We start from the raw sequence: 24,101 nt of genomic DNA, 5'->3' as shown, positions 1-24,101 counted from the left end.
TTATTTTAAAAAAAAACAAGAAGTATTTATTGAGGTCGGTATACAAATTGCAAAACTCTGCACAATATATAGGTTTCCACATTAAAGTTAATTAAATTATGCACCGACTTTATCGGCTTTTAATGTATATTGACATGTTGCAAATTATGGATTAAATTATCTAGTTTTACTATTATGCATCTGCGTTATACTCAAAAATAGGCTTCAAGCAATAATGCTACATCAATTAAGTTGAAGTTGAATTATAACATAATAGAATTGTGACAAGGTTTGTGAGTTTTCATTTAAAACAGAGCAAACACTGCCGCTGCGACCTCAGATATAGACCTACGATAGATCTATAGACCTCAAGCACAACCTGTACAAAAATATTCCTAAATCGCGAAAAAAAATAATTAAGAATAATAATAGAAATTCTACATTTAAAGGATGTTGTAAATTACATTTACATTATCTGATGTCTGATAATCCTTACATCGTACACGAAACATTTGGAAGTGGAGCACATAATGCCCATTGAAAAAAATCATCAAGACTATGTTCTTCTTATTTATAATTGTTGAATGTACAAATGCATTTAGTCTAGGTCTATTGATCAAGTGTTAGCTCTGGATATAGATTATCGTTGACCTGCAATACCCTTAAGCTGAAAATTCATGGTCAATAAAAATTATACACATAATAAAAATACATTTACATAATATATTTAGTCCGAGAGAAATTATTGACTTCTGGTCTGAAAATGGTATTCTATATAAAAATTAAAGCAAAAGGCTAAATTGTGAATTCAATTGTCAAATTTTATTTTAATGTAAATACACATGGGTTTGTGGTATGCATGTAAAATTTGTACATATTTATGTAAGCATGTTTGTTTACACCGACAGCCTAAAGTTATGCTACAAGAAATAAGGTGCACTGGCATTTGGGTTTTTCCAGCAAATCACATTAACATAAACTAATTTACATAAATTTAAAGCGGAGCATTTAGTAGAAGCCTATTAATCTCTAATTTGGTGCAGATGTAAATCCAGCATGAAGCACTCACTACCAGTAATAATATATTGCCAAAACGGGAACAAATCATTTTCCTGCCATTCTTCATCACTTGGAAATGCTAAATTTAAATGATATAAAATACATTTATAAACTAATGTGGTTTAACATATAATAATAACATTTAGTGCAATATCTATATTTACTTAAATAACTTTAAATTTAAATTAACTTCACCTCAAGTTTTTCCAATCACTCAAGAAAGAGTAAAATAAAATTTCAAAATGTAAGCACCCTTGGGAAATTTGCAGAATTAGCCTTAGCCTTTTCCACCACTAGATCATGCTATGGAAATAATGTTATACTTACATTGTAGGGACATTAGTGATTCAGGCATCCTCAAAAAAATTTGCAAAATAAGCATCCCGAAGTTCAGGTATTTAGGAATAGACAAACCAATTTTTCGAGCTACATTGATGCCCGTTAAACAAATCCATAAAAATTAAATGTGATTTAAATGTGTTTACTTGATAACAGTCTCGGTCAATCATAATAAAAATATTTTAATTAATGACTTAGTTTGATCAAGTGCCAGCTCTGGATATAAAGCCTGTGGATAAAAAGGAAAATCATTATTTTCCTGCCAATAACACATTTAAATAATAATCGACATCATTATTAAACAACATCTCCCTCTCGTTTGGCAAACGCCTCAGAAAAGTGACGCCACCCCTTGATACGATTAGGGTATATCGCAAGATCAGCAGCAGCAGCAGCAGCAGCAGAAACAGCAGCAACAGCGGCGTCAGCGAACGAACATCAACACGGTGACCGACTCCGCCGAGTCTTGTCTTTGCGCTGGCAGATAGCTGGCGTTGCCAGTTTCTTTTAACTCGTTCACGTCGTTGGTTGTCGGTCGGCTGTCGCTTGTGATTTTTGTATGTGGTGCTCCACGCAGCCGCGCATCGTCGCTATACGAAGGTGGCTCGCTCGGTACCACATTGGGACACTGGGAGATAATATAGGAATAACAGAGCAACCCATATGATATTCTGACACGATTTCGTGCAGATCTCCAGAGCTGCGAAACTGCAATATGTGTGTTTGTGTGTGAAAAAAGTGCATTAAACAGCAATAACAAAAGCCGAAGCCAGAAAAATTGTATGAGAGCAAGCCGCACAAAGAAAGAAAGAGAGAAGAGGGAGAGAAGTGCAGAAGCAGAAATTGGAAATAAACAAAAAGAAATTGCATAAGTTTGATTTTTGGCGTGCGCTTTGCTCATCTTGGGCTGCAATATTTGTGTGCTTTTCGTTTCATTTTCGTTTCATTTTGTCTGCCATGGGTTTTTGGTTTTGTTTTTCCCTCCAAAAAAGGCCAGAGATGTTAAAACAAAACGCTGCCGAAGAAGAGACAGAAATTAAAAAAAAAAAACTTTAAACTAACTTTTGTCCGCGGACTGGTGCGACGACACGTCGTCTGGCGGTATTTTACACAATTTTTTAATCAACTCCATTCGACGGCGGCGGTGGCTGCTGCTGCTTGACCATTTGACTTTTTTCGAACAAGTTGTCGCCGCCGTTGCCGCTTGTTTTGCATTCAAGTTTTCTCCGAGTGTCCGTCCCAGGGTGGTGCATGTGTGTATGCGTGTGTGTGTGTGTGTGCGTTTCTCTCTGTAAATTTGGCAATTAAAAGCCAGGTATTAATGCAATTGTTGCTTACCAATTTCTGTCTCTCTGATTGTTAGCTTTTTTATGTGCAAAGCCGTCAAACATTTATGCAACGCAAGCAGAAACAATATCATCGGGAAAGGAATCAACTTTGGTCACAGTTTAAAGTGCTCGGGTGAGGTAAGTTTTATTTAAAGTGCATATTGTATGTGTGAACAAAAGGAGAGAGGGTCGAACGGACGCAAAGCAATTAACATAAACCAATTACAACTAATTACAATCAAACGAATTAGTCGCCGCAAATCGTGCGCCCCACGGCGTCCATTGTGTCATTAAACCGATACGGAATTTGCATAAATTAGATAAGGATTACCAGCAAATAGAACATAGACACAGAACAGAGACCCAGAACCCAACACAGACACAGACACAGACACTGACCGAAATCACCAAACAATTTTATATTGTCCTGGCCTTTAATGACCCTCGTAAATGCAGAGGAGGCAACTAAATGTGACTTAACCGAAGCTCTGAAATACCCTATCACAAAATTATGGTTAATCTGGTTATCTACATTTTAATTTCTTAATTGCAAACATTCAAACAATTTCAACAATTTCAATGGCAAATAAATCGAAATTATTTGGCTTTGAATTACATGCTGGTAGATTGCATTTTTCACAGGAAACCCAAACGCACCAAACATTCAGCTGATGACTTAATTTCGTGAAGCCTTTAATTGGTATTTTGGTCTGGTTTGTTTCGTGTTTTGCCTAACAATAAATAGAAATTCCTGGCACACCAAATTGGGAATCTGTTAAGAGACATCTAACCCAATTGGTGTTGGCACGTCAGGTGGAAGTAATTCATTAGCTCAAAACCATTTGAGAAGCCAATCCATATTGGCTGTAAATTGATTCATCGCATCGGGATCTGTTATTCTATTTTTGTTTTCGGCCTTTTCCTCCCACTAAGTTTTCTGTATAATTATTATTTGGTTTAGCGTCATCGGAACCCCCTAACAAGTTTGCCTCTTTAGCGAAACCTGTTGAATGGATGGGAAAAAAGCAGAAAAAGAAATTAAAAATCGACTTAAAAGTAATTTTCAACAAATACATACTAAGCACACACGTAAATACAGCTGGTGCTGTCTCAAACAAAGCTGAAATTCTGTTTCAGCTATTTATAGATACATCTTGCAAACATGTGTACAGAGTGTAGAGGGCGTGTCGCAGATGCACCATTTCCAACTTTAGTTTGAAATTTGTTTGTCTGTTCCATTTATGGCTGAGCCTCCTCCAAACGATGGCTGAAAATCAATCATCGCATTTTATATTGAATGCATGAGTATTACGACACTATGCGTATTTCTGGCACTTATAAGCCTCTATAAATAGAGAAGAGACACGAAGATGCGAGGAGAGAGAGCGAATAACCAGATGGCTTACAGCACATTGGCAACAGTTGTGGGTGGGTGTTACTTTAGCCAAATTAATGAGGCAACAAACTCAAATAATTAATATACAAATGCGGTCATTGACAATGCACAGACAGACACTTAACCCATCCGCCTCCACCTCCGCTCTTTCTCCATTTGAAAATTGATAATTCATTTTTATTTAAAACCAGCCATCACACATTATTACCAGTAGGCAAATAAATAATTCATTTTCATGATGCGGTTGAGATATTTCATTGCTCAATGGAAACCACAAATTAACGAGATGTGCCATGAGATGACCGATTGTCGGGGACACGGACACCACTTGACTACTGCCACTGCCACTGCCACTGTTGACGTTGTGGGAGACAATAGATCAGATCTAGAGACTCGAGCACATCTTTGTCACGATCTCAAGATTATTTAACAGCTTGTGGAATTCACAGAGCATCCATAAGTGAAAGGTTCGACGAACCGGAATTGGCAGCGAGCCAATTTCGTGTATTAATAAACCACACACACTTGTCCACCGTCAGAAATAAACCAGTCAGAGTCAGGAGTGATAAGCACGGATAGAACCTGGTTCCAAAACATGTTTCCCCACCAAATTCAAATATAAAACAAATATTTAAAATCCAAAAATATAAGATAAATAAATAGCTGTACGGATTCCTGTGTCCGGCGAATGAATGCCTCAAGTCTGGCGAATATATCAGCCCAAGTACGGGCCTTATCTGATGATTCTGTGAAGTGCTGGAGTGCTGACAAATGATCGCTTTTATAGCATGTCTAATCATGTATTCAGATGTTTAATCTGCAACTTTATATAGAGAATATAGTAGAGCAAGACGGGAATAATTTATTAGTGTTTTCGTTTTCCCTTTTACTTTTCTGGAGCTTTCAGCCAATTAAGAAATAAGAATGCCAGAATTGAAACCCAACACTCAAACGGCCATCCAGCCAAGCAATCCAGCTATTAGCATGCATATAATCGAGTTTGAATATAAGTCTGGAACCGAGACGACGAGCCATTAAAATCGTATTAATAATACTCGCCATAGGAGAAAGAAAAAACCAAACGCATTGAGATGGCAAATTAAATGGTAATTTTTCAAGTTCATGACATCCGGCGTTGACATCGATATATCAGCTTTCAATTGATTTAAATTGTCTCAATTGTCTCAATTTGGACCACGGCGCCGCACAATGGACGCACAATGAGCGGCGGACAGACAGGCGGGCAGACTTGAACCCAAAACCCACTATTACGATTATGGGTCTAATTTCCATCATAATGGTGCTTTCTGGCCAAGTGCCATAAACCCGTTTTTTGAGCACATTTGAATGCCGCCGAGCCCAGCGAACGAATACTGGAAAATTAAATCATGCAAATGCAAATGAAAATGTAAATGTAAATGAAAATGCATATATTGAGGCGTTTGCTATTAATTGTTGCAAGATTTGCACTTGTGGAGTGTCTGGCACATCAACAACAGCCGTAACATGCAAGCCGAACAAATACATCACTAATTGGCAGCCTACTGGTTTTCTCTTGTCAAATTTCCGGGCTTCCCGCTTTTTATTGTCTGCATTTAATATGTAATTCCTCGCTTGGCCCAAAAGTCACGGATGTCCGAACTCACCTCCACCACACACCGTTGATTGCCTTGCACAACATTTCAAGTTCAGAGTCAACGAATTGCACTTGTTGCTGGCACACTTGTTGCTACCACAGTTGTCTCTGCTGTTGCCTCCGTTGTGATTCCGTTTTGACGGCTTATTTGTGTCAAAATGTCAAGCGGTCACTCTGCCACGAATCAGCATTGACCTTGACTGCTGACCAGAGATGGATGCGAGCACGAATGGGATTATGCATATGAGTGTGTATTCAAATGGATATTGCTGGCACTGGCACTGGCACTGGCACATCTTCAAGCGTTTTGTTTTGCCTTCAACAGCAGCAGTTTCAGCGTTGGACAAAGCCAAACGATATATGGGCAGCACGCTCTGAAGATAGAAGCATAGCATAGGTACTCTTGGTTAAGTCATTGCTCCCACAGCAAGACAACTTAAGACCAAGAAATTATGTTTAATATCAAACTTCAATAGCAAGAAGCTATCAAGTAACGACGGAAACTAATCTGTTATACTGGGGGCTTAACAGCCCAAAGTTCTTTAAGCCCCGAGCTATGATTACATGTCGGGTTTGGGCTTTTGTGTACGGAGATGAGGTCTCAACATGTTTTGGCAGTTTTGTTCGTTCTGTTTGCACACTTGCCACAATCCTTCCCCTCCGCTTTCTCTCACTCCCTGCCCTACAATTGCCATGTGTCAAGTGGCGTGGGAGGCATGGGTGGCAAGTGCATATAGTGAGATACTCGCATGAATGTTTCAGAGGAAACAGGCCGCAAAGTCGCCTCAACAGGCAACATTCATTCATTCTGCTGTACATCCGTTTCAATGGCTCTTAGAGGGAAAACCTAGAGGAAAAACTAGTTTAAGCTGACACTGCAAGTCCTCTATTGTCCTCCTAAAATTACGTTTTATGCGCAGCAACAAATAAGGATTAAGCGCTAAGTTTTTCTCATTTTAGGAAAAAGTATTCGTCGGAGAGCAATGCTTTTTTTCTTGTTCTTAATATACTTTAACTTAAACCAACACAATTTATTTGTAAAGGCTGATATGTGAATCGCATGAAAGAAGGTTTTAAAAATATTCAAAAAACTGTGAAATAAATACTTTGTGCTGTGGCTTTTCCTGCTGATCCTCAAAGGCAAATGCGGATTGACATTTTAAGCTAAAATAATTTTCGGTTGCAAGAAAAGAGCTCCCCGTTAAGAGAGCGAAAGTTGTGAAATGGGAAAAGCTGGTAAAAAAAAACACAGTAACAGCAACAGCAACAGCAACAGCAGCAGGAAAAACAACCAGATTAACTTTGTTGCTACGCTTTGAATAAGCCAAAGGAAAAGTGCAGAAAAAGTGTGAGTGGAGAGAGCGGGCGTGGGTGGGCGGAAGTGGGCAAGTCAAGTGTTTGCCGCTTGACTGCACCGCATGGCGGGATTAACTAAGGCTGAAACTGGAGCTAAAGCTGCAGCAGTGGAGCACTCAAAATAAGCGAAGTTCCTCCTCATATCCCGCATCCGTAATTACAGCGCACACATACACTCTCAGGCATGTTGTATGTATTTGTGTGTAGTTTCTGTGTGTTGATATGCTCAATGCCCTGACCATTCCATTCTATTTTTGGAGCCAGAGCGCTTCTGCTTGTTATGTTTTTTTGTTCGATGTATTTTAGAGCGTCTCGCCGCTGACGGTCGCTGATGTTCAATGTGGCAAGAGCCACAGACAAGGTTAATCGAAATCTAACGTTCTCCTCTGCCGAATAATCAAACAAACAAAAAAGCAAACAAAAGCAACGGACAACCTCTGGCTGATTGCTGCAATCAATGAGGGAATGAACCGAGGAAGAACAAAAACTCAACTGTTGTCTCTGGGGCACAAGGTCAGAGTTCGGCTTAGCATAAATTTATATCTGTCAACACCATGGAAAGCATTCTAATAAGCAGAGCAGAGTCCACCGTCCCAGAGCAACGTCTAGAAATATCCATCCACATAGACAGTGCCAGTGGGGCCATTTACATAATCTCTGACTCGCCCGTGCTCGCCAGTTGCGATTTATTGGCCAAAAGAGTGGGTAACGCCCCCACCACTTATGGCCTGCACTTAATTATGCTCGTTAAATTTTACAACTTATTCGAGCTGGACAAGGGAGTAGGAGTGAGTACTCGCTGGACCTACTCATGCTACTCACCTGCTGCCCTGCTCACTGCTTGCCTAATTTATGCGCATTCATTTGATGGCTCTCACACTTGGCTAAATCACAATTTAATAGTAGATACTCGCAGCAATCGGCTGCTGGGAAGCAAACTTTGGGGGGTGTGTCTAGGGGAATTATTTATCAATCACCTCGAGCCGTTGCGTTCCCCGCGATAAGAAGTAACTTAAGATGCATTGGCCCTCAACAGATTGGAAATTGTAACAGCAAAGTCTCCCATTTACTTTCTGCGTACACAAGGTCTCGACTCCCAGAGACCTTAATTAGATAGGCCGCGTGGGTACAGGGCAGCGCCTAATGCGCCTGCAATTAACATTAACCCTGTGCGTTTTTTTTCCTGCCCTAAATTGCAATTATGACGCGACATTAGTGGAGCTCTGAGCGTTGGCCAGTGCAGGCATTAATTGCATTAATTGCCGCCAACCCGCCGTAATCATTGTTGCAAAATGTCTCTTTGAGAGCGGCTACCAACTAATTAGAGGCTTTTGCCACAGACAGTGGGGCAGCCTCAATGACAGACGCGCCGACAGTCAGAGTGGCTTTAAGGCAGGCAGCGTGAGTTGTGGGTGCAACGAGCCGTGAACGCTCCGAAAAGCTACCATCTCCTGGCCACACTTCACAGCCTCGAATTTAATGAAGAGTTAAGGGCGAAACGCGTTAAAAAACTAAAACTGGAGTGTGGGGCTGCCACTCTAAAAGCGAGTGGAACTCAAATCTTGCACAAACATTGCGACTCTGGGCCTCAATGACCTTTTCCAGGGCGACCAAAACTACTCTAGGATATTGGATGCACAACAAGTAGATAGTTAGGCTCTTTGTTCGGGGTCGTCTTCTTGCTGTAGATCACTCAGATATCCCGAGACTACTTTGTTGCGCAATCGATTTAAACAAACAACGAACAGTAAGAAAAAAGTATTGTTTGTTTTTTTCTTTTCGCTACATGAGATTTTGTGCGGTTTATACCCTGCCAGAGAGTATATGCGGACTGGCTGGAAGTGCTTGAAGGGAGACATTTTTACACTTACAAATTTGGATTCCTAATTACCATTAGTGAACAATTTTTCTCAAAAAATCAGCCAGACTTTAAGCTATTCATCAAAAGGCTATTAAAGGCTTCGTCGTGGCCTGCCCCTTCTCTTCAACTTGCGGCTTGAAGATGCAGCTGAAGCTGCAGCCACATTTTGGCCCAGTCATTGTGTTAGGGCCACATTTTCAGACTGCCTGCCTGCCTGCCTGCCTGCCTGCAGTTTTCCCCAGTTACGTGGCACACGGCAAATGCAGTTTGAAGTTGCCGCATGCCGCCGCATGTTGGGCGGAGGCGTCGCCACGCCTCTGACATCTCTGACGTGTTTTTTGCAGTGGCGCAGGGCATCAGTGTAAATTAGCATCATTCAGTCAGCCAGTCGATGGCAAACGTGATTTCGCCATGCCGCTGGAAAACAATGCAGATTCGCGATTTTTGTGGCTTGGGCCCGCTGCTTCATTTATGAAGATTTCTTTTTTGGATCGCCTGGCTGGCCCCACCTTGTGCAATCGGCTCGGTTTGTCGCTCAAGTCTTTTGTCCGTCAGCAGTCGGCCGTCGGCGATGATGTATTCATGGCAAATCCGACAAGGCAGATCTGGGCACATGGCAACGCCAAGATTGGCATACAAAATTCAAACATCAACACCAGATTCCCATTCCAATTCGGATTCCCATTCCAATTCTGTTACCAATTCGTCTTTAGCATTTAGTACGAGTGCCAATTGACTCATTAAAATATCAAAAGCCACCGCAGGCATTCTGATTGAAGAGTTGAAACTATAAATAAAACCCTCACGTCTCCGTGGCAGGCCCAGTCCAAGTCCAGTCCAAGTCCGCATTGTCTCTACTCGTATTTTGATTCACATTTCCATAACTCAAGTGCTGCGGGTAGCCGGCCACTCGAGCTTTCAATTGTTTTGGCCAGCAACCGGACAGCCATCGATTTCCAGTCAACAGCTTCCACAGCCAAATCCATTCTTGTTTCCAAAGTTCGTTCAGCATTTGCATTTAATATCATAGCACCAGCTGAAAGACTCTGAAATGGGAAGCGTATCTGTGGCCTCATCGGTCGATCTTTGTTTGTGTTTTTGTAGCAACTTGATGAGCTGCTCCAATTTGATATTCTGTGTCTGTGGCTGCAATCAGCGTACCTTTCATGCAACGGCAACGGAAACCAACTGAGCGTTTGATGTTGCCAACTGTCATTAATGGTTTTACACTGCAATTCTTCACTGCCTCCGCCTTGCCTCTCTCTGTCAGAGGACGGAGGACAGAAGACGACAAACACAACCTCCGAGTTGTCACTGTGGGCTAACAACAGAACTAGAAAATAAAAACTCAACGTTTGTCGTTTGTCGTTTTGACCATGGCACACATGTGCATGGCACGGCCTGGCATGTCATCAGCAGCAACACTAACACTAACACTAACACTAACTCCATCATATGGTAACACGATCAGCGATTAATCCGACATTACTAAGAGTATTATGTGGTATGATTAAGGCTGCAGCTGCCACAGAAATCCATCAAATGAGGCGCCTCTAACTAACCACTAACCGCAGAGTTTGCCAAGAAAACTGCCCAGCTGACCTCAGGAAATGGCATCCGCAAAATAAAGCTTTGATGGAGAGTTGGTGGAGAACTTATGCAAGTTTGGTGGGTAGACTTACAGACTGGGTTAGTGGGGTATAACTCGTACTTTGGCTGGAACAGGAATGCTGCATTTAGGGATTACTCGTGGGAGTCTGCCTCATGTATTATTTCCACCATCAACCATGCTCTCTGTGAGTGGCATGAAAACAGATGATTGCCACACCAACAACAACAACAACTGGAATCCCAATGCAATCTGCAGCCCCTGCACTTTGGCGCTATTTGGCGATAGCGCGGAACATTATGCACGGCGATGAGCCAACACTAGAGAGTAGAGAGACCCATTCCCCTGACACACCCACCAGTAAATGATGGAGCTGTGAGTCCATCCAACATTTATCGATCGATCATGAACATAACGACCCAGGGCCCAGGCCTTTCGGTGCGAAACTCTGCAAGAGAGAGAGAGAGTGCAAAGTCCATTGGGGATTAGGGGGATAACCATTTGCTGGCATTTGCAAATGTTGCCTCATAAATTAATTTTAGACGAGACTCGGCACTCTCCGCACTCTCCGCACTCTCCGCACTCTCGACTATGGACTCTGGGAGACTCCTCCTCCAGCTTGGAAATTATGCAATTGCGAAAACCCTTTTCGGCTAATTAATGCATAGTCATGAGTCGGGGCAACAACACACACTTTTGCATCCATCCAAAAGGCAACAAAATCAAATGGATTCTGTGCCAACAGGAAACCAGTTTCAGTTCGAGTCCCGTGTCCACCCTCAGCTCCAGTTTCAGCCCCAGTTCCCGCTTCGGTAATAGTAAAAAACCATAAACATTGTGCAATTGTGCAAGCTGTTGGACGGAACGTTGTACATAAATGATAATTGAATTTGTTTGCTTTACTCTTATTTCTGTTGCAGCCAGGGCTGGGACACTGAGAGGCAGCCACAGCCATGCCCATTTGCAAGAGCTCGGGGGCGACGGCTAGCAAGAAGGCCCCCACAGACATATCCGCCGACCATGTGACGGAGGCGGCCCAGGTGAAACGCACCCGGGAACAGGCATACTTCAACTCCTACGACTTTGATGCAATCGAGGTGCTGCCCTACGACGAGGACGGGGACGGGGACGATGGCGATGCGGCTAGCAGAAGCAGCGGCCGCTACTCGGTGCCACATGAACCCTTGGGAGCCCCCAAGTTTGCCTATCTGCAACGCCTGGGAGCGTTCTTCGGACGACCCGGCGGTGCAGCACCAGTCGGTGGAGCAGTAGCAGAGGCAACGACGGCAGCAGCGGGCGGCATCGCCACAGGATTAGTGGCGTCCGCCAGCAACGATAACTTTCTGCTGCCGCGCGCCATGCTCAAGTATCAGAGGTGAGTTTTAAAGTGCATAATGGGATTATTTATACACCAAGATGGCAGAGAAATCTTTCAGGAATCTCTAGTGCTGCTACAGCTCCATAATTTCTCTCTCTCTCTCTGCCCTGGATTATTAATTGGCTCACACCAAGAACAGCTCAGCCCATAATTTATCTCTGTGTGTGTGTGTTCGTGCAACCCAAATATGCACCATAATGCAGCAACCTTCATCATTCCGACAACAACCTTGGGAGTAGGGAGGGAGAGGCCCAAAGTAAAGCCAAGACACGTCAAGAGCATACGAGTATATCCCAAAATCGTATTTGTTGTGCATGTTACTTGAAGCAACACTTCATGGCTCACTGAAGGTGCAACAGCAGCCGCCACAGATACATACACATATTTTGTAATGATGTTGTTCCACGGCAATTAGCAGGGCATTAAGGTGACGATTACAATCAGCGGTAGAGTGTGGCCCTAAATGGGGATTATGATTGCCAGAGATGGTTCTCGTACAAATGAGGCAACCTGCAGTGGCCGCAGTGGCAGACTGGCAGACAGCAGCTATGTAAATGATGTCTGAAGTTCAAGCTGCAGCGGCAGCAGCATCGAACAATGCGGTTTTTGGCGCCTGTTGTCAGCCTTCACCTCTTTTTCCCTCTCTATACGAGTATGGATTGTGGATATTGTTGTTTTTAGAGGAGCTGCCACTTGATGGCGGTCAGCAAGAGCAGCAGCAGTTGCAGCAGCAGCAACAGCAGCAGCAGCAGCAGCAGAGGCAACAACTGCAGACAGCTGCAACAATTACGTTTATTAATTGAAACTAAAGAAGCCACCGGCACCGACACCGGCTCAAGATCTTCGATTCGCTGAAGGTCAGCGCTTGAAGCCAGTTTGGGTTTGAAATATCTCTCAAAAAATATACAATAAATACTTTGAGCTTACGAGCAGTACGATTACGTGTATCTACAGTATATAGAAATCTGCCTGTACAGGCATCGTCGATTCGTTGCCCAGAGTCGTGCCGCGCTTTGACAGCAATTTCCATTAATTGGCAGATAGTCGCAGTCGCATTTGCAACTTGTTTCTTTGGCCATTTTGGTCAGTGGCTGTCTCAGAATATGGTAATCATGATAAGCAATCAAGGAAAGAGCTAAACAAATGCCAAGAGTGCCAAGAGTGTTTCCCACCCAAGGTCAATGCAATTATATGCCGACCGATATGTGACCCAAATGAGTCACCCTCTGAGCCCTTTACCAATCCACACTTGGCAGGCAGACCACGTTGGTGCCATAACTAAATATTTTGATCAACAACTCACGTAGTGTGCCACAGCACACGCAGGCCTAGCAAAAGGCACGAATTTCGCACAGTAGCTCTTCAAATCTGACCTTCTCCGAATGCGATTCCATTGTCCGATTGGCCATCATCGGGTGCAGTTAGATCATAGTTAGCCATCAATTGTGGCGACGCTGATCGTCGCTAATTTGTATTCAATATTTGAGCCATTGCCCGTCTAGGCCATAGTTATATCTGTAGTTTATGGCCCCAGCCCCAGCACTAGCAGTAGCTCTGGCAGCAGCTATGCCAAGGTCAGCATTTAACCAATCCGTCCAACCATCCACTCGCATAGCAAACATCCATATCCATCTCAACCAATCAGCGATTAAATCACTTTGATTGATGTGCAATTGATAGCCAGATACGAGTATATGCAATATATATAAAAAGAAGTTGCTGGATGTTGAATGCTGAATGTTGGTGTGAGGACCAAAGTGTGAGCCACAAACCTCAAGCAAGTGTAATTTGTCTGGGCAACAAGTCAACAACAATTAGCGGCCACACAAAATGTATTTACTAACGGCTGCTCCGCCTGTCCGTTCGTCTGTCCGTTGGCCTGTCCGGCAGTGGGTTCCGTGCATGCAAACGAGGCTGAACATTTTAATTAACACAGTTCGAACAAACAAAATAAACATATACTCCGCGTACTATCCAAAGATTGCAAAATATTTCATGCTCTTGCCGGTCCGAACTAAAGTTAAGGCTAACCTTGCGGCTGCCTGCCTGTTGCCTGCTTCTGTTGCCCAGCAAATTTGCAACGCATCGGTTAACATGCAACCAAATCTCAGCCGAAAAAGCAACCTATCGGTGTTTTATTTTGGGTGCGTAACGCACCGCGACCAAACCATTCAAGAACAAATACCAAAAACCAAGCAGCGGCACGGCAACGCGGCCAAAACCGTTATTACGCAACTCTTGTGCATGGCCAAAAGCCAGGCTGGCGCTGACCTAGTGCCGATCGCATAGAGTGCAGCACATACTGGTACATATTTATATGTAGAACCGATACTGGGAGCTTGTTAGCGTTCGTAAGTGAGTTATTAAAGCATTGCCACTGGCGCCAGGCCACCGTTCCGAGTGTATGCAAATCTGAAGCAGCAAGAAAATGCAAATGTAGAACCAATATAGAGAGCAGTGGTACAGAAAAGATGAGGTTAATCAATCAGCAATTAAAGACAGCACAGAGCGGCTGATGCTCGACTTTCAGAAAATTCGATTTCCATGCATTTTAGATCTTTGGAAAATGTGTGGTTTTTCTAGCTGTATAAGTTCTGCGGTTGCCAGTCCTTCCAGTCGCTCGCTGGTCATGCTCGCTGCATTTTCCACTGATTTTCTATTACTCCTGTCGCGATTTCCACCACGTCATCAGCCCGCATTTCGTGGTGCACCAAAAAGTTTGTTCAAAACACACACACACAGATGTATGTATATGTTCAGAAGAAACTCTTGAACAATCCGAGAAGTAGTTCGAAGCAGTAACTTTACAGTTAGGCAGCGAAAAACAAGAGCAAAACGCGAATGCGAATGAAAATTTGCAACAGCAACTGAAGCAAAAATCCTGTTCAGAACGAGTTTCTTTCAATTGAAATCGAATTTTTATGTTGAATTTCTTAAAATGTAATTTCAAATGTTTGTTTTTCGACTGTGTATCGCTGTTGCTGTTTCGGGGACTTGAAGTAGTGCGGGCTCTGGGCATCCCTGCCTGCATCCAGCCTCGTGCTAATTGGATATTTACGCTGAATCTCTTGAGATTTATCCAATATTTGTAGTTTTTCATCACTTACTCTTTTTATCGTGCTTAAACAAGCTCTTCCCTGATTATCCTAGAGTATTTTGATGGTAGCTTTTCGTTTGGTTTTCTGCTTTCGATCTGCCACTTGTCATTTGCATAGGCCAAAAAAAAACCGAAAACGACAGCTGAAAAATGGAAAACTTAGGCAGAGCCACTAACCTAGTTAACCAGTTTTCGTTTTCTGTTTTCTGTTTGGCTGCAACTTTGACAAAACGTAAACAAAACTACGAAAAGCAATTGCGAAAAACCAACAGCGAGCGAAACCACTTTCCAGCGCGAGTTTTCCCTTTCATTTAAGCATTTTTCACTGATTCTCTTTTCCTGTCTCTCTCTCTCTTTGCAGTGCGGCGACAACTTCAATGCCATTGACGACGCTCTCGAAGAATGGAATTGGGACTGGAACTGGGACTGGAATGGGGAATGGCATCGGCCACGACAATCCCCACAAGATGACAGTGTCGGCGGCGGGAGTGGAGCGCAGCAAGAAGTGCTCGATTGCCTCCAATGTCAGCAGCACGCCTTCCACGGACTCTGGACTCCCAGCATCTGCAGCAGCAGCAAAATCCGCGACATCTGCAACATCCACAGCTGCAGGCGTAGCAGCAGCCGCAGCTGTTGGCGGCGGTGGCTCGCACTACTCGACGGACAAAAGCGGCTCATCCGGTTATTACAGCTCCAATGTGTGCTCCACTTACTCGCTGGACGAGCACATCTATTGCGAACCGGTCATAGACATCCTAGGCACTGCCGGAGAGGAGCAGGCGAAGATGCAGAGTGTGGCAGCCAGACAGCGACTGCGGCCGCAGCTTCAGCTACCGAGGAAAGTGGCCGCCAAAGACACAGCAGCTCCATTGCCACTGCCACTGCCACCAATTGGTGGTGCTGCTGCTGCCACTGCAGCATCGGATAAGTTGTCCACAGTGAAGAGTCAGCGCTTGGACATGCAAGATGCAGCCACCGGAGCTGGCATCGAAGATTTTCATTCAGCGGGAGTCAACGACCTGCAGCAGACGGCGGAGGAGGAGATGGTGGTGGAGGGGCTGCCGCAGTACAGCGATAAGTTGCGCATCCTGGAGACGAGCATCGAGAATCTGGATCGCCACCTAAAGACCTTTCCCCGCCTGTTTGCCCAGGAGCAGAGTGTTTCCTTCTTGCACTCACCCGCTGCCACATCCCTGGCTCTGCCCCAGCTCCAAATGGACATAAGCGAAAAGCTGAGGGTCTACAACCAACTGCCGACCATCATGGAGCAGCAGCAGCAGCAGCAGCTGGTGGACGATTCTCTGCTGGACATCGATCTGGACGCCTTTCTGCTCGATCCGAAGCCCCAATCGCAGTCCCAGTCCCAGGCGCATCCCAAGACCAAGTCGGGAAGGGTGGGAATCGACAATCCGAGCTTCCTCAGCGACGAGCAGCTGGAGGAGAACAACTACAAGTGTGCCAAATACATCAACTCCTGCCCGGAGGATGCCTACCGCGTGGAGAGCGAGGCAGCGGCTGGCCACGCCCCTCGCGCCATCGAGGAGAGATTTGTGAAGCGCTACGAGGACCAGGTACACTTCCAGAGCACTCGCGAACTCCTCGAAGATGTGCGAGACAAGATACGCCTCCTATCCCGTGCCACGCCCTCGCCCTCGGCCACGCCTGCACCCGCGCGCACACCCCCGCCAGACATACCCAAGGAGCTGGAGGGCATGATTCACACGCTCAAGCAGGAGCTGGAGTCCTACCTGCAGCGCATGAACCAACACAGCGAACAGGATCTGCGCCAACTGTGCAGCGGCCTGGGCCGGCAGCAGCACGTCGTCCGCCTGCAAAACGCCCTGGAGCGAAGGCGCAGCTGTGCCGATCTGCTGCACCTGAACGCCTACGAGGCAGTCCACGACGGTGTCCTGATCTCGACCAGCGGCCGGCCGCTCAGCGTCCGCGAGCAGACCATGACCATCCGCTGTGCCAGCGATCCCAACTTCAAAATGAAGCGAAAGTCCATCACGGAGATCTTCCCCACAGCCGAGTGCTACATCGAGACCACAACTCTCTCTCGCAGTGCCACGCCCACGCCCGCCTCGACACCACAGCTGGAGCTGGAGGCGCTGCATCCCCCGTCGCTGCCCGGCACCATGGTGGTGACCCAAATGCAACGCAATCTCACCTTCCACAAGCCCATACTCTCCGGAGCCGGCTCGAGCGGATCTGCCAGCCAGGAGGACGCTCTGGGCGGTGGCTCTGGGGCCGGCAAGGGCGAGCGAGACACTTTCGCCGAGTGGCATCGAAAGAAGCCAAGCATCTGGGAGATGTACTATGGCACCAATCGCCTGCATCAGTCCCTGCTCGGCAAACAGCGGAACGGAGGCGAACTAGTCATCAGCAGTCCCCAGCCCACGCTGTCCTACGTGAGTATATTGGAGGGGAGTAAAATAAACACAAATGCACTGAAGGTTGCTGCAATTAAGTAAAGATCCGAACAGAATCATCTGCACGTGCCCCAATCAATATTCATTTGATCATTATAGCAGGCAGATTCGTGCGATCTCAGAACTCACGCCACTCCGAATCGTGTGAAATAATTAATGGGATTTTAATTTGATTTTGATTTCAATTGAATGCAATTGATTCCAACTGCCGTTCACCGAGTTATTCATAAGGAGATGGAAGATGTACTTGGAACGATTTTCAATCCTTTTTTTGTATCGCTTTCACTTGGCTTTAACTTCCCTTTCTTCATCGTTCAGACTCCGTATATCAGTAGATTCGACTTGGGTCAATTGCGTTTCGAAATAATGGGCAAATGTAGATCAGCCAACCGACGCCCCCCGCTGGCTTGCAGAGCTAATTATGAGGTGGTCGGGCAACAAGGCGTATGATTAATGCCCAGACTAATTGCGGCCAAGCGGAGCTGCAGCTCGAGGTCGGCCAGCCCCATGAAAATTGGGCAAACTATCACAATAATCACAATAATAATTCGTAGCCGATCGAACAGCAATTTGCATGAGCGCTGCCAAGATGCGCTGCTCATTAAGCCATTTCGATACCGATTCCAATTTCAAGTGCAATTCAGCTGGGAGCACTGGCTGCCGCAGCCCGCAGTCCACAGTCCGCAGTTCGTGCAAACAGTTGTTCAACCTCATCCTTGGCCGCGATCCGAGCCATTTTGGTAGTGCTTCGTGAGCGTCTCCAGCGCTCAACACCCCCGCACTGGCGGCGTCAGCAAGAACATCAGCGTCGGCCCCCGGCGGATGTCGTAGCATTGACGCTACTCGCATACTCATCACCGGCACTCGCCTGGGGGCTATTATATTATGCGGCAGGCGACATGCGCGATAAGATCACCATAGTCGGGTGTCCCCTTCCACATGGCAATATGATTAATTGTGTTGCGTGCCACGGAGGCTACTGTTCCACAGAGCGAGTGGAGCGGGGGCTGTTCTGTTCTGTTCTGTTTTGGCTGTTCTGAAAGCTCCATAATTACATCTAATGTTGGATGCACCACTCGAAGCTCTAAGCTGTTGCCTTGCTTCTGATTCTATGGCTCTTCAGTTAATGCCAGATTAAGTCATAAATCTCGATGATGCTCAGTCGCAACTGACTCAAAATTGAAAGCAAAGCAAACTTTATTTAATTGCAAATGTATTATTTACCCTGTACAAAATTTTAACTTCCAAAACTAAATTTCCTTTATTGCGATATCATTCGAGTCAATCACAAACAGCCCCAAACAGATACCGCTACCAATTTTGGTTTCCGTTCTATGGGCAATTCAATGATGCAATATCCGTAGCCGTGAATCGAATGGAATCTCTGGGTAGGCCCAGCTTTGGTGCGCCATTCAAACGTACTCGAAACGCGAGACGCGAATCCAAATGAGTTTTCACTTTCAATGGCTTGGCTGCGGGCTACGAATCGTCACACGACTAGGGTTTATTCACCTTAACAGCGTATTTGCATTCACTGATCGATGCGATCTATAATGTGACTGCTGGACGCTGACGGCAGCACACGGCCGATTTGAACTTGGGGGCACATTACTCGTATTATTGTGCCATAATGCGAATCAAACAGTTAAACAGTGACTCGATCGACCGACCACTGTGGATACCAGTTAACCTTTAAATTCCGTTAAGCGCGCCGCATCTTGCCAACTGACTGGTCACTTAATTGGCCATCGATTGTGTCCGCGATAACCAGAAAAAGGCATGCAACAAGTGGCAAGTGGAAAGAGGCAACAGCCAAGCATCGCAGCCTCATCGTAGCCAGGCCCAAACTTGAAACCGGTGCCAGTTGCACAGTTGCCCTACAACTCTGGTGACCTTTAAGGACGTTTGCTCGACTTAATGGCGCAGGGAGGGAAGATGCCGAAACGAGCTTCTCGCAAACAGAAGCTGCCCCTCCGAACACTCCCTACCATAACTCCCTCCGTTCCTCCCTCCCTCACTCCTTGCTGTGGCAGCTACAAACTCGTCCCACGGCAAATGGCCGGCAGCGAAAACGAAAACAAGTTTACAGCCATGAATGCCAAAATGAAAATGAAAATGAAAACGAAAATGAAACTGCAAAGCAAAACCAAAAAAACCGAAAACGAACCGGAGCGAAATGTAAGGCGACTGCGTCCCAATGTGGACGCTGCACGCTGCCATGCGTCTAGCATAGAAGTGCCTGCCACAAAGTGTTGCAATCGCCATCGGCGTCGCATTTGCTGCACAGCCCCTGGCCGGTGGACAGCTAGCAGCCTGCTCCGAACTGGGTTATGGCAATTTCCATTTGTTGCCAGCCCCGCCACCCCGAACGCAGCCTGGCGCTGGTCTCAAGAGCAGGCCAAAACGTTTGGTCATGGATTTTGTCAACCGTCTTTGGCCGGGTGCGGCGCCTTGCTCCGATTGCCATTTGCATTTGTCCGCTGGCAGCCTTTTGGCCAGAAATTCGAGCTGACTTTTTCATTGGCAGCCACGGGGGGCCGAGGCTTATATAAACGTAAGTGGGCTATCATGGGCATTACTTCCACGGAAGCTGTAGCTATATTGCCGTGGCCGCGGCAGCCCCAATTATGTGATCAAATTTCCTCCCATTACTCACTCATACGCCGTGTGCAACCATCGAGAAAAGGTAGACATTAGTCGGAATGTCTGCCGCGAATGTCTGAGATAATTAGGTAGCCACGGGAATTTTGCAATTCTGCCACGCCCCAACAATAGTTGCAGCCACCACCGCCTTCTCCTGTGGGGTGACTCAACAGGCGGACAGCTCTATCCATCCAGCAGTCACTTCAGCTGCAACGTGCTTTTCCTGTGCACTCCAAAGCAGAATGGCAGAAGAAAATTCATTTGCAATTGCATAAATGTTCCGCTCATGCTCTGCATGAAAACAAATTGAATTAAATCCCGTCTCGTGGACGTATTGCCACACTTAGGCCGAGTTAGCGTAGATCCGCTAAGTGGGGGAAACAAAACAAAACCCGTACAGAAATTCCCCCATTGGAGACATTCACCTGGGGATGGATCTTCGATTCGATCAGATCAGTTTAGTTCGGTTCGCTGCTGGCAGCGGAAAGCGTGGATTAATGAGACATTGCCTGCAAAATGGTGAGCAGAAATAAATATACAATGAGTATTGATAAGATGAATAGACAAAAATGTTTAACAAACAGCAGCACCACTACAAAAATCTTCATACGTCTTTTGAGTGATATTTTCAGTGCAATATTTCACAATTATTCTTGGAGAATACTTGATGAAGTGACGGAAATACCTTTTGAAATGTCTCTTAGAGTAGATTAGCATTATAGCATCGGCATCAGCGATCTCCATGGCCGAGACGTGAGCATAAATATGGATTCCCCCACATTCGCCCTCATTGAAAGGCAGAGTGCAGCGGCGATCTGTTTGCGGACGTGTTAAAATGTAGTTTTCACTCGGAGTAATTTGTCAAACCTGATGTGCTGCATCTCTATAGCGTCGTGTTGGTAGTACAACATCAAACTTGGCCAACTTCCAACCACAGACAGAGCCACTGCCAGAGCAACTGGACGAAGTGAGGAAGAGGGTCGGGGCAGGTGGGGCGTTTTCAATGTCAGTGGAAAAACGTGTGCGGCACATTAAGCGATGAATTTTCTTTTCGGAATTAGCGCACACCCAAAATCTTGGCCCCATACTTCAAGGCCGAGCAGGGCAGAGCGGGAATTTACACCCAGTAGCCAGTCAGCCAGCAATCACAAAGCAAGATTTCTCATCGTTTTGCATATGTTAGGCGAATTTTGAGTCTGGCATTTTTTTTTTAATTTTATTATTTATTGCGTGTGTTTGTGTGTGTGTGTGCGTGTGCGTCTGGCATCATTTGCAAATTAGCTTCATCTGTGTTTTGGTCTGGAGCGGGTGTAAAAATCAATCAATTTATTTAATATTCATTCATTCATTCATCCACAGCAGCCGTCTCCCCGGCTCCTTCCCCTTTTTCATCACTCTTTCTACTTCGTAACAATTGCACTTCATAAAGCCGTTACACACGAACACGCACACAGGCCAACAGAGTATGAGAGAGAGAGAGAGAGAGAGAGGGAGATGCAAATGTTGGAATGCGGTAACATCCACCGCCACTGCATCAGCGCCTATTATGGGTACACTTTCAGAGGATATTATGATTTTGTGCATCAATTTGCTGGCAGGGAACGAAATATTGTGGAGATAATGCCGTCAGTCCATCTGTCTATCCATTTATCCATCTGTCTATTAATATATTCGATGAACAAAGCTTCAGCTGCAATGTGAACGGTGGCTTGGTGAGGGTATTAAATGCTTAGGTCTTTGCGACTAGTCTTCCCCTCTTGTTTACCGATTACGTCTGTGCCTTTTAAAGTACTTTGCCCGATAAACAGCAGAGGTAATAATACCTATACATAGGTATATGTGTGCGTGGGTGTGTTTGTGTGTATGTATCGGCAACAAAACGACTTTGAGCATCATCACTAACCTGAGACAAGCATCAAAAGGGAGAGCAAAGAAGCCGGAAGGCAACCAAATTTACCGCAAAGTTGTTTCATTTCAATTTCTCCTTTTCAACCGCCTGCCGACTGTGTTTTGTATGTGTGTAGCTCGAAAAAGAAATGATCACCAAAAACCGAAAACAATGCAGTCGCGCAGTGAAGCACAAAAAAAAACCAGTCACAACACAATCAAATGCAAAGAAATACAAAAAAAAAAGTTTGCACAGATTTGGCAGGCAAACTACGGCTCAATTACACTCACAGTCAGACAGGCAGACAGAAAAGCCCTGAGTGTGAATGGTGTTAGTGTCGAAAGCACTTTAAACACACACAAAATTACACTTGAATGCCCTTTTAATGACCGCATTGCGTATGCGCAGCTTTCACTTAGAGGCGCAATATCTTCGAAATTCGATATGCGGCTCAAAACCAAAGTAAAAATGTTCAATCATATATACATATGTACATTTGTATGTACGAATGTATTTCGTATGTAAATGCAGGCCTTCCTGCCCTTCGAAAACTTCTGATGTAACTTTTACAGTAAAAACTCCCTCCGGAAGTATGTGCCCCCTCCCCATAAGTGACTCTTCACAGTGAAAGAGTTTTGCGTTTATGACAAGTCGGCACCCCCGTTGATCCATGTGCCGTTGCCAAGGATACCGGATTCTCATTGCCCCTCACAATGATGATTACACCTGGCTAAGTGAAATTTCCAAAAGTTGTTCGTAACTTTTAACGTTTTTAGCGAGAATCAGCAAAAAGAAACAAAAACGACGACACCAACAAACACGGTTAACGCTGTGTTTCATCTGTGCTTTGCTCTTTTTTTCGCTGTTACTGAAAAGATTTCAAGGTTGTGTCGCTAAAAGTGAGATGCAAGACGTCGGAAATACAAAGGAGGGAGCGAGCAAACGGCGATGCGAAGAAACCAAAAACCTCAGTGGGTCAGATTTTTGTGCGTTGGTGCCCTTTTTGTTGTACGAATCTGAGCGTGTATTGCTTGCGTGTTTGGGGAGACCACGCCTTGTTCGACTGCAAATATTTGCGAACGCGAAGATGCTTATGCCATGATTTATGGCTAACCGCTTTGCGGCCGCACTTAGCCAATGACCTGAAAAATCACACAAATAAATCAAATGAGCACCCATCTCCATTTACATACGCACACCACATTGGATCGCATCCAATGCAGTCGCCGAATATGATCATGATCAATGTCAAAACAATCATTCAGGGGGCCCGGTAATGGCCAACGATTTACATAAATATCTACCGAAACCCGAAACGTTCATAACTTCGAAAATTAATGAACTTAATTGCAAGCCAAGCTAACTTTTTATATAATTTAATGAGAAAACCGATGTGGAGGCTGAGAGGAATGCGGAAAAGGCAACGGGAATGTCAAGAGGCAGAGGGTGCCATGTTCAGATGTACCTAATTATGTATAACTCTGCCAAATCTTTATCAAACGAATATTCCTTTTGTAATTACATCCAGCCATCCTCACGACCCGAGTCGGACTTTACGCTCGATCTGCCGCGCGCTGAGCAACTGCGATTGAAAATGGAAAAGGAGAAGAAATTCCGCCAAAGATGTCGCTTCATCACCACATTTCTAAGTCTGGTCTTTTTTCTGCTGACCGTCATGGTCGTCAGCTTGGTGTTGACCCGCGGCAAACGCATGTTCGGCAGCATGATCTGATGATGTGTACATATAGTATATTGTAAACGAACTAATTACAGTGCCAACAAAAAACAAATGTAACAAATGTTAGCGAAACTCAAATTTAATGTTAGTAATAAGCTTTCTTCCTGTTCTGGCAGGACAGCCGCAGTATTGTTAATAAATTATTTATGTGATCTTAGTTGTTTAAGCCGCGAGTGCATTTCTTTCTGTAAGTAAACAAAGCTGTCTGTCAACTGCGTGCGTGTATGTTTGTATGTACGATCCAACAATCAGCGTTTTTCACATTTACCATTAAGCTAATAGAATTCGTAAAAGTCTTAAGTCTAATTTTGCGTCTACGAGTCTTATGAGAGTGTCGAGAATAAACCGAATACCACAACCGA

At 45.0% G+C, this 24,101-nt stretch overlaps 1 protein-coding gene across 4 annotated transcripts; it reads left to right on the top strand.

Annotated features, from left to right (window-relative positions):
* The first annotated feature begins 1,848 nt into the window (after positions 1-1,848).
* Positions 1,849-24,101, top strand: LOC117582100. Of its 4 annotated transcripts, none has more exons than XM_034269667.1 (5): positions 1,849-1,977; positions 2,741-2,843; positions 11,484-11,938; positions 15,400-17,449; positions 23,530-24,101. In XM_034269667.1, the coding sequence occupies exons 3-5, from the start codon at positions 11,517-11,519 to the stop codon at positions 23,731-23,733; spliced, it is 2,676 nt and encodes an 891-aa protein (XP_034125558.1). In that variant the 5' UTR covers positions 1,849-1,977; positions 2,741-2,843; positions 11,484-11,516; the 3' UTR covers positions 23,734-24,101. The 4 variants fall into 4 exon arrangements, with proteins under 4 accessions (XP_034125558.1, XP_034125566.1, XP_034125576.1 ...); XM_034269675.1 differs by having other exon boundaries at positions 1,877-2,096; XM_034269685.1 differs by having other exon boundaries at positions 1,894-1,934.

This window comes from Drosophila guanche, unplaced genomic scaffold (assembly GCF_900245975.1).
Source record: "Drosophila guanche unplaced genomic scaffold, DGUA_6, whole genome shotgun sequence".
In the NCBI taxonomy this organism is placed as follows: Eukaryota; Metazoa; Arthropoda; class Insecta; order Diptera; family Drosophilidae; genus Drosophila; species Drosophila guanche.
Note: the sequence above shows the minus strand (reverse complement) of the source record. Positions and strands in the feature narration are given on the sequence as shown.